Source organism: Vombatus ursinus, unplaced genomic scaffold, assembly GCF_900497805.2.
Source record: "Vombatus ursinus unplaced genomic scaffold, bare-nosed wombat genome assembly UNPS02014814.1, whole genome shotgun sequence".
Taxonomy (NCBI): Eukaryota; Metazoa; Chordata; class Mammalia; order Diprotodontia; family Vombatidae; genus Vombatus; species Vombatus ursinus.
In genome coordinates this window covers 14,331,339-14,342,758 of record NW_020954592.1, presented here as the reverse complement: position 1 = coordinate 14,342,758, position 11,420 = coordinate 14,331,339, and the positions used below count along the sequence as shown (strand labels likewise).

General features: G+C 38.4%; 1 protein-coding gene across 1 annotated transcript in view; it reads left to right on the top strand.

Annotated features, from left to right (window-relative positions):
* Positions 1-11,003, top strand: part of RS1 (retinoschisin 1) — a 29,474-nt gene extending 18,471 nt beyond the window's left edge. The window contains exons 4-6 of the mRNA XM_027835326.1: positions 4,580-4,721; positions 6,838-7,033; positions 10,851-11,003. Of these exons, the coding sequence (XP_027691127.1) occupies positions 4,580-4,721; positions 6,838-7,033; positions 10,851-11,003 (491 nt within the window). The remainder of the gene's footprint in view (positions 1-4,579; positions 4,722-6,837; positions 7,034-10,850) is intronic.
* The last annotated feature ends 417 nt before the right edge of the window (positions 11,004-11,420 follow it).

The window sequence follows — 11,420 nt, the reverse complement described above, 5'->3', positions numbered from 1 at the left end:
GTGTGTGTGTGTGTGTGTGTGTGTGTGTGTGTGTGTGTGTGTGTGTGTAATTGCTTCCCAAGTGCTTTACTCTCCTACTTATTCAATCCTTATTTGAGCCTTGGATTCCTTCTGAGGTGGGTATGTATTTATGTGACCATCTTTGCACATTTTTTTTGTTATGGCATTGGAGAAAAGATGCTGTATCACAAATGAATGGAACAAAGCAAGAAGGTTAAATAAGGCATTTCTATGCAGAACAAATTAATAGAGAAACATGAAGATATAATTGCACTTACAACAATAAAATCAACTCTTTAGTCAACAAGAAGACAACATCCCCCCACCCTCCACCCCAAAAAACTCAACCACCAAATAATCTTGCTTTCACAGAACTCACAATCTCATGGGGGAAACAACATGCAAACAGCTATGTACCAACAATCTATACATAGGCTAGGTTGAAGATCATTAACAGAGGGAAGGTACTAGCATTAAGGGAGATTGGGAAAGGCTTCTTTTAGAAGGTGGGATTTTAGCTGGAACTTAAAGGAAGACAAGGAATCCATAAGGCAGAGATGAGAAGGGAGAGCACCCAGCAATGGGGGCCAGACCAGTGAAAATTCCTGGAGCTGGGAAATGGAGAGTCTTGTTGGAGGAACAGCAAGGAGGCCAATGTCACTGGGTCAGAGTAGGTGGGAATGGAAAATGTTAAGAATGGTAAGGTGAGGCAGGGGCAGGTTATAGTGAACTTTGAATGACAGAGGGTTTTATTGATCCTGGAGGTGATAGGGAGTCTCTGAAGTTTATTTAATGGGGAAGAGAAGGAGAAAAATCTCTCAAACCACCCTCCTCACAAAAATTTAAGATTTGTTTTGTTTTGTTTTTCAGGAGCAAAAATAATATCAAAATAAGATTGACTTCTTTCCTCCCACACATAAAAAATGTGTATTATGTGTATACATGTACATATACATATACATATACATATACATATACATATACATACACATACTTGTTTTGTTTTTCAAAAATTTGTTCAGCAGGAAACTTGGAGACCAAAGAGTCTGAATTTTTTTTGTCTCCTTGATTACTTTATCGTCAATATTTAAGTACTTCGTTGTTGCTTTCATTTTCCATCTTTCCCAAATTTTGTTTTCATGCTACATACAGTGCTTGCTGGGAAGATGAAACTGGACTAGAATGAAGAGTCCCCCTCCCAACAGACGCACATACTTACCCCACACCAATTCCAGAAATATCAGTTTGTTATTTAACTTCAATCAGTTTGTCCTAAGGCTCCCATATGTCCTTTACCTGGACACAGCTTGTCGTTTCTGCACATCCTAAGAAGGTCCCCTGTGGCCTCCCGTGATGGGGTGATCAGTGTCTGGACAACTACATCCTTTTTTTCCATAAAAAATTTACAAGCATCTCATATCTTTCTGCTTACTAGTGCTAGACAAGTCCATTCAAGCCTTCATGGCTGCTGACTGGGGAAGTTACTGCTTCTCTCCTGATCCTTTAACTCAGCTCTGTCTTCAGATGTATTGATTGGAGAGAAAAAATGAGGAGGGGAGTGAGAAGAAACCAAAAATAGGGAGAAAATTGAACATCAGAGATAGGGGAAATATCTTATTTTCTCTTATGACCCTTGCCTGTGTAGCTGCTTGTGACTGGAAAACTAGGTGTGATTCTAGGGTTGGAAAAATTGTGAAATAGTAAAGTTTGTCTTGGGTGGGGGGGAATCACCTGGCATGTTTCATTTTCCTTCCACAGTGAAAGCATTCTCTCCAGTGTCTTTTCTGCTTCCTACCTATGTCCCTTCCCTACTCTATGAAAACTTGCTCTTGAGGAATGATCAGATTTAATTGTTACTTTTAAGTTGTTAAAAAAAAAAACAGAACACAATAACAACAACACCACACGGATGTGTTAAGATGAATGGAACATTCCCTTACCAATTGACATTCTAGGAGGTCCAACAAAGGTTTAAGCTAAAGAAATGAAGAAATTCTAATAGAATACCAGTTGTTGATATATTTGAGATATGTTTTGGGGGTAGTAGAGCCTTTCCAGTGTCACCTGAAAACATCAACATGGTTGGTTGTCTACCCCAACACCAGCGTTAAGTGGTTCCCACTAGGCATGCTCTTCTGTTACCCAAACCAGCTCATGAGCTCATGATGCATTGACCACAGTCATTGTCTGGGAACACCCTGAAAAGTGATTTCTTCCAAAGGCTTTACTTTCAAAGGTAGTGGGACAATAAATAATTCTGCAGTCAAAATTTGGTGCAGTTTTCTGCAATGTTATGACTGGAATACCAGCTATACTTGCCTAGTTGCTGAAGATGACACTCCATCTCTAGTCTCCATGCCTGTTCATTGGCTCTCCCCCATGCCTGTCATCTCTGCCTCCCTGGCTTCTTCAAAACTCAGCTCATATCCTACTTTCTGCAGGAGGTGTTTTCCTGTTTTCTTACTTTTTGCTTCATCTTAGTGTCTTCCACCCGAGACTTACCCCTAATTTATCCTTTGTTTATATATAATTGATGGCATGTTCTCTCCCTCTTTAGACTATGAGTTCCTTGAGAGTAGAAACAATCCTTTTTTTGGGGGGTAGTGCCTGGCACATAGTAGAAACTTAATAAATCCAATTGACTGATTTATTCTCCCTGTCACCCCCACCTCTACCTGCTACTGCCTTCCTTTCTGAGATTGTTGTTCAGTTATTTTCAGCCATGGCTGACTCTTAGTGATACCATTCTTGATGAAGATAGTGGAGTGATTTACAATTTCCTTCTCCAGCTCATTTTACAGATGAGGAAACTGAGGCAAACAGGGTTAAGTGACTAGCTAATAAGAGTCTGAGGCTGGATTTCAACTCATGAAAATGAGTCTACCTGACTCCAGTCCCAGCACTCTATCTGCTTTGCCACCCACCTGCCCAACTTTCTGAGATTACTTTCCATTTATTCTCTCTATATCTTGTATGTACCTAATTATTTACATGTTATCCCTGTCATTGGGATGTAAGCTCCTTGAGGGCAGGAACTCTCTGTTTTTCTTCATATTCTCAGTGTTCAGCACAGTGTCAAGTACATAGCAAGCCTTGTTGACTGACAGATTAAATTAGAGAGAAATGCACTTATATAACTTTGTCATTTCCCCCTATATATAACCAAGCCATTTTCTTAGTGTCCAAGAAAAGGTATAGCAGCATGTGAATAATAGATGACCTCAGTCTCTTTGTCAAGGACCTTGTTTGGCCATCTGAAGCTTGAAAATAACACGTCCCTGTTCCCTTCTTGGATGAGCTGCTCTAAAATGGCTCTCTGCTACCTGGAATGTGGTCTCAAAAAGACTTTATATATACGAGCGGGAACTAGATTAGAATATAATACTCTGGACCTTGCTAAACGAACTTTCTAATTGCTATCATGTATGACCTGAATACTAGTAGGTCTGCCAAGATAGCACTTAGATTAGTTGCTGATTGGAAAAATGAAAACACCTAATATTTGAATGTTTTGTCATTTGTAAAATGGGGATAATAGCAATGGTTAGCATTTTTATAGTGCTTTACAAAGGACTTTATAAATATTATCTCATTTTATCCTCACAACAACCCTGAGAGGTAAGTGCTATTAATCTTCCCATTTTAAAGATGAGGAATCTGAGGCAGGGTCACATGGCTTGTAAGTGGGTCACATTTGAACTCAGGTCTTCCTGACTCCAGGTCCAGTGCTCTGTCCCTGAACCAAGTGGCTGCCTCTGGATAACAATACCTCACTGGGTTGGTGTGGAAGAAGTGCTTTACAAATCTTAAAGCACTATATAGATAGGTTGCTGTGTTGGAGTTAAATATTTAATCCTTTAAAACTATAGCTTAAGATGGACAGAACCAATTTCTTAAGTTCCTAATTGTAAAAACAAAACAAAACAAAACAATAACTTCGTCTCCTACCTTACCTTCATGGCAATCCTTTTATCTTTTTAAAATTTTTTATTTATTTTATTTTGAACTTAAGAAATAAAACAAGCATTTCCATAACATAGTAGAATAGTAAAAAAAAAAAGATGATTGTACATGAAACTGCAAATCTATTATGTACAACTTGTTATTCCTTTTAAATATATAATAAATTTATCATCTAATTTTCTTTTTTTTCCCTTTTTTCTTCTCTTCCCTCCCCCACTCTAGAGATGGCTACCATTAGACACAAATATGTATATATATATATATGTGTGTGTGTGTGTGTATGTATGTATATATATATAGTGTGTATATATATTTACATATGTATATGTAAAACCACTCTATATATACTTCCATTTATCTCTCCAAAATGATTGGATCAGTTCCACCGACAGCAAATTAGTGTCCCAATTTTTCTACATCCCTTCCAATATTTGTTGATTATCCTTTTATCTTTAAGTAATCTCCATTCTGTCCCTGAAAAGGCCCTCTTCTATCCATCATCAACCACAAGGACAAATAGAAAATTATCAGAAATGGGATTATGAGTTTGAGATTTCTTGTGTTTGTTGACATAAATATGATTGTTTTCATTTGGCTCTTTTTTTCCCCACTCCAGAATGCCCATACCATAAACCTTTGGGCTTCGAATCTGGAGTTGTTACTCCAGACCAAATCAGTTGCTCCAATCCAGAACAGTACATAGGATGGTATTCTTCATGGACAGCAAGCAAGGCACGTCTCAATAGCCAAGGCTATGGGTAAGCCAAGGAAGGTTTTGTGTGTCATCAAAAACTATCTTTCATCCATCTGCCAACATCGATGGAGCAAAAGAAAAGAGATTAGTAAATAATTGAATAAATTAGTAAAATTAGTAAATTAGTAAAAAAAAAATTGAGTAAATACTCAATATTGTGAAAGGATATAAAGGGCAAGAGAGGGAATATATACAATCTAAGAGGGACCTATCTAGAATAAAATGAAACAATCCCACCTGGCAGGCAGCCTGAACTTGGAATCCAAGGACCGGGAGTTAAATTCTGTCCTGGTCATTCACTAACAGAATGGCTTTGTGGCAATCATTTGCCTCTTCGGGCCTCAGTTTACCCAAATGAGGTGGTTGGATTTTATTTATTTTTAAGGTCCCTTCTGAAAGCATGTATATACAGAGCCAGACCTGTATATAGTGTTTTAAGTTTTGCAAAGTACTTTACAAATTTCCCATTTTATCCTCCCTGTTCTATTATTATCCTCATTTTACAAATGGAGAAACTGAGATACACAGAGATGAAATAACTTGCCCAGAATCACAAAAAGATTAGTGTCTGAGCCCCACCTGGAGGTGGGGCTCCAGGTCTATCATTCTAGCCAGTGCACCACCTAGATGCCCCACAATGGGTTTAAGGTCTGCCTCTGACATATATTAGCCATGTGACCATGGGTGAGTCTTTCAGAACCTCGCACAGTTCTTTCATACTATAAGTTACAGAAGATCATGCTGATCTGCATGAGTGGAGGAAGTCTCCACCTGGGAATTCCTTAAGCCAGTAAAATCATGTCTAGGCCAAAAAAAAAAAAAAGCCTTTTCCAGTTCTGTCTACTCAAATTTTTATGCTGTTATAAGCTTTTCGAACAACTTCCAGACAAATTTCATACATCACAATATCTAGCATAGAGTAGAAAATCAATAAATATTCATTGACTTTGATATCAAATACCTTGGAGAAGGCATAGAGAAATTTCCCAAGAATAAGAAAGACCTAGGAAGAAAAAATTGAAATAGTAAGAGAGATGAATGAAATGTTCTAATCAACCCACAAAGAGATTGTTGTTGCTCAGTCTTATCTGACTCTTCATGACCCCATTTGGAATTTTCTTGGCAAAGATACTGGAGTGGTTCACCATTTCCTTAGCCAGCTCATTTTACAGATGAAAAAACTGAAGCAAACAGGATTAAGGGGCTTGTCCAGGGACACACAGCTAGCAAGTGTCTGAGACCAGATGTAAACTCAGGAAGATTCATCTTCCTGACTCCAGGCACAGCAATCTATCTACTGTACCACCTAGCTGCCCCCACAAAGAGGTAATAGGGCTCAAGAGAAAGATCTCTTGGCCTTGGGTTTAAGTCCTGCCTCTGACATTTACTAACTGTGTGACTCTGGGTAAGTCCCTTTACTCCTTTATAAATTGAGGATAATAATATGTTACCTACCTGTGAAATGAAAGTAATTGTACTCACAGGATTGTAAGGAAAGTGCTTTGACAATAGGTTTCATGTGTCTGTGACTTAGCATCAAATGGGTAAGATGTTACATATATGTAAATATATAGGATGAAAGATATTGTGCAGCATCATCCTGGTTCCTAAAGAATTTTCTTCATTCCCCTTCTGATGCTTACCACTTTGAGTGACCTTGGGCGAATCACTTACAATCCCTGGGCCTCAGTTTCCTCATTTGTAAAAATGAGGTGCTAAGTCTTAGATAGACTATAAGTTCCTTTTAGTTCTAGGTCTATGATCCTATGAGTAAGGTATTCTTCAAAAGAAATTTAAATTACAACTCTGAGTGCTTTCTGATGATATAGTTAATTTAATTCTGAAACTATTTTCTTAGGGAAATAGAGGTACAGGAAGGGATGACATGGGCTTGTTTTCTTGCTAAAATGTCTGGGAATTCTCTGTGGCAATTCTGCATGCCAATTAAAAAGCAGAGTTGAATTCCTTCAAAGTTTCCTAAGTCTCTGACTCAGTCTCTGCTTTCTAGTAAGTTTTTTTCTTTTTTTCTTTTTTTAATAGAGTGTTTTTATAAAATCATTTGCTAGCTGTGTAACATTTTCATAGACTAGATTCCAGGACTAATGCCATATTTTCCATAGGTGTGCATGGCTCTCCAAATATCAAGACAGCAATCAGTGGCTACAGATAGACTTGAAAGAGATCAAGGTGATCTCAGGGATCCTCACACAGGGACGCTGTGATGCTGATGAGTGGATGACTAAATACAGTGTACAGTACCGGATTGATGAGGGCTCAAACTGGGTTTATTACAAAGACCAGACTGGCAACAATCGAGTGAGTGACAGTCATATATGCTTGGAATTTTTGAAATTCACTTAAGGAACAAAAGAAATATTTATGCATGGTGTCCTATTAATGCATCATCACTTGAATAATCAGAACAGGCCACTTGGGACAGTTTCAAATTCATTTGATATATCCCTAACCCTCAGCTTCAAGCTTGGACAATATAGACACAATCATGAAAATAATAGGAGCAGATTGGGCATATACCATCTGCACTGATGCTGCTTCTGAAGATTATTGTATATTACTGTATGTTATATATTATTAACCCACTAGCATGATTAGGATGCCTTCAACAATTTTTAAAAGGGATCCTCCTATCCTCAGGAGAGACCTAAGTTCAAATCCAGCATGAGACACATACTAGTGGTGTGACCCTAGGCAAGTCACTTAACCTCTTTTGACTCAATTTCTCCAACTGTAAAACGGGAAGAATAATAGTACCTACGTCCCAGGGTTGTTGTGAGGTTCAAATGAGAAAATAATTGTAAAACTTTTAGCACAGTGCCTGGCACATACTAAGCTATGCTTGTTGTTGTTCTGTCGTGTCTGACTCTTCGTGACCCTTTTCAGGGTTTTCTTGACAAAGAGACTGGAATGGTTTGACATTTCCTTCTGGTGCTTATTTTACAGATGAGAAAACTGAGGCAAACAGGACTAAGTGACTTGCCCAGGTCATACAGCTAGTCAGTGTCTAAGGCTGCATTTGAACTCAGGAAGATGAGTCTACCTGACTCCAGGCCCAGCACTCTAATCCACTGTGCCATCTAGCTGCTTCAGTCAGATATGGAATATCTTGGTTTAAGTCATTTTAAAAGCGTGTTCAATAAAATTATTTCACAATGCATTTGCAACTGGGAGTTATTTCCCCAACTCATAAAATATACTTTGCTCTAGTAGCCTGAAATATTGTTATTGTTTGAAGATTCTAAGCAAAGACTCTCAACAAAACGATCAGCATCTGTTATGATATATGTACCTACTATCATTCCGTTATAGTTTCAGAATATTTTGCTGATTTTTGAATCTAGCAGAAATAACTAGAATAAATTTCTATCTGGTTATTATTTCATATTAGAAGCTAATTTCATAGATTTTGGGGGGCTGGAAAGAATCTTAGAAATCATCTGGTCCTATCCTGCTTCGTTTTAAAGGAATCAACAAATTAAGTCAATAAATGCTTACTATGTACCAGCCATTCTGTGCTAACCCAAGTCCTATAAAGTTAAGTGGTTTGGCCTGACATCACATAGCTAGTTAGCGGAGCTGACCAGTAGTAGCCTTTTAACTGAGCAGTTTGCCTTGTCCAGTCCTCTTGCCAAAGCCCCACCCACACGTTTTTTAACATGGATATCTTATGATTTCTGAAGAAATTGCATGCAATCTGATCCATTATTAGGGTAATATGATAAGATGAATTTGAACATCATGTATCCAGCATTCATTTTAGACTAATTTCACTGTTTTGAAGCATACTTAAAATCTCTCAAGGTTCTAAGGACACTAATAGACTATCACATTTCTTTACATAGAAAATTGTACAGACTTGTGGAGTCCAAAGAACCACTCTCACATTAACCTAATCATGGTGACTAAGTAGGCTCAGGATTAAATAGATATCTAAGTGGTGTCCTGGACCTTGAAGTCAGATAACCTGAGTTGGAATCCTGCCCCAGACACTTACTAGATGTGGGACCCTGGGCAAGTCACTTAACTTCCCTTCGCCTTGGTTTCCTCATCTGTAAAATGGGGCTAATAGCAATAACTTAATTAATTAACAAACCCAGAGGTTTGTTGAGGATCAAATGAGGTAACATATATAAAGCCCTTTGCAAATACTAAATGCTTATTGACTGCCTGAAATCAAAGAGCTCTGCAATGTTAGTTAGCTATTATTAATTATATATCAGAGACAGAAGGCTTTGATTGTCACATGACACTGTCACCAAGAAGGCTGTAGAGTCATTAGCTAGCAAAGACCTCTGTATTCATGTGTATGATTCCTGGGTCAGATTCAGAAGTTTTAAAAGGTTGATACAAACTGGAAAATGTGCTTCCCCACAATACTGGACGACACCCACATGTTAGAAAATAATCAGGAGGAAGGTTGCTCTGAAATACTCTGAAATATCCACTCCAACTTGTTCATTTCTACATATTCTCATGTCAAAATGAAAAGCTCACTTCCCCTACTGTTACCTCTAATCCCTCCACATACAGAAAGGTTCTATTAGTACAAATAATGGACCTCAAACAGGGACTGTATTTTACACAATTACAGTTATCCCTTCCACATCGAGGGACCTAAGTCCATGGTTCCCCTTCAATCTGGAAAATCCATATAAAAGTTTTTGGCCCTCCCTTCCTACTAGAAAAGAAGTCTGAATTTTTTCTTCTTTTATGGGGTGTTTATACTATTAAAAGATAAAACATGTTGATATTATGCAATACTATACGTATTTTTTATGCATTTCTGAGTTTCTAAACTTTTTCTGTGTCATCTGCTAGCCTTCTTGTGTCAGTGGCTTCCGTAAAACTCCCAAAATATTGTCATTTAATTTCTTATGCCGACCTGCGACATATCAAAACCCTGAAACTGCAATGGGGAAAGTCACAATGTGGAAGGTGTAACTATAGCTTTGAGTAGTGTGAATTTGAATAAATGTAATACTTCAGGTATTTCACTGTATTGTTTTTTTCCTCTGTCCCTTTTAAAAGTTTTTCAGGGACTCCAGAAGATGCCAAATTGCAATTTGCATCTAGGCCAGGGCAAAGCTTTAATTTTTCTATCCAAAACTATAAAAACAACATTCTTAAGGCTGGGCCTACTTTTGTTACACTGACCGGAAAGTGATTGCTGCAAAGCAGTCTGTTTACCATGCGAAAAAGCAGGGTAAACCCAAACACAAAACAGAAAATGAGCCCAGGGAAACACAGTGACTTGATGTCTCTACACAGTGACTGTCAGAAGCATTCCTGCTCTGTCTGTGCTTTCATCAAGAGAAAACTTGGCTAAGTTTCTAGGATTGGGCCTTGGCATTACTGTAAGCCTTCAAGAACCTGGTTCTGCAGCAAGCATTTAGAAATTTAGGCCAGGGGCAGGTAGGTGGCACAGGGGACAGAGTCAGGGCTCTGGAGTCAGGAGAACCTGAGTTCAAATGTCATCTCAGACACTTGAAACTTACTAGCCAATTGTTAGAAATAATTTCTATAGGAAAAACAAAGACTCCTTGGGTAGGTGAGGCAAGATCATTTATTCTACGTTCTTATAAGAAGCAGATGTGCTGCCAGAGGCAGACACACACACTATAGAAGGAAAGGCAAGTGGTTATATTCCTATCCCAAACCCGCGAAGTCCCTCCCTTGTTTCCCCATTGGCTGGGTACTCCAAGGTGTACAACTCTCAGAACACCTACTTCACATTGCCCCTTGTTATGTTTCTCCTCCTGCTACTTACATCGCATGTGCATTCAAATGAGCTGTTGCTCCTCCTAGGGGAGGAGAAGTTAATATTCATAAAGCTATTAAGCATGTGTTGTTTTCTATCTGCCTGTGGGTTAGCCGAATTTCCTATTTTTCCTCTAATTCTAGGTATTTTTGTTAAAAACAATTCTGAGTTTTACCATTAAAACCCACTTCTTCTACATGTGTGGAAACACATGTGACCCTGGGCAAGTCACTTAACCCCAACTGCCTCACAGAAAGAAAAAGAAACAAACAAACTCTGGCCATATCCAGGCCTTGCCTTTCCTTTGATGTGGCTATGTGAACTAATCTCCATTTGGTTTCTCCCTTTTTGTTTTAGGTGTTCTACGGAAACTCAGACAGAACATCCTCTGTCCAGAATCTCTTAAGGCCTCCTATTATTTCCCGTTACATCCGTTTAATTCCCTTGGGCTGGCATGTACGGATCGCCATCAGGATGGAGCTGTTGGAGTGCATGAGTAAATGTGTTTAGCATTGCAAAAGAGCAACATAGGACAAGATTAGACAGATCAAAAATGGTCTTTCAGAAGAAAAATGAATAAGTACACTGCTAGGTAGAAGTGTTGAATTTTGCAAAGTCTGTTAGATATCAAAACCCCTCGCCTATATTTCTTTTGAACTTTTCATCTTGAAAAAAAACAAAAACAAAGGAATAGCATTTTACAAGTGGTTTAGATTTCACAAGACACCTGTCTCCTGCAACTGGGACCTACTAAAACATGGAGGAAAGCACTTTTCCCAAAGCCAGTTTCTTGAGGAAAGGATACATTAACAATTTATCTGTTGAAATCTTTCCTTGGGTGTCAGTAATCTGAGGAAAAGTGTAATGCCAGTGGGGTCATAAGTTGCCTGAGGGTGTAGGCTTTCTTTTAATAAACTACCAAATTAA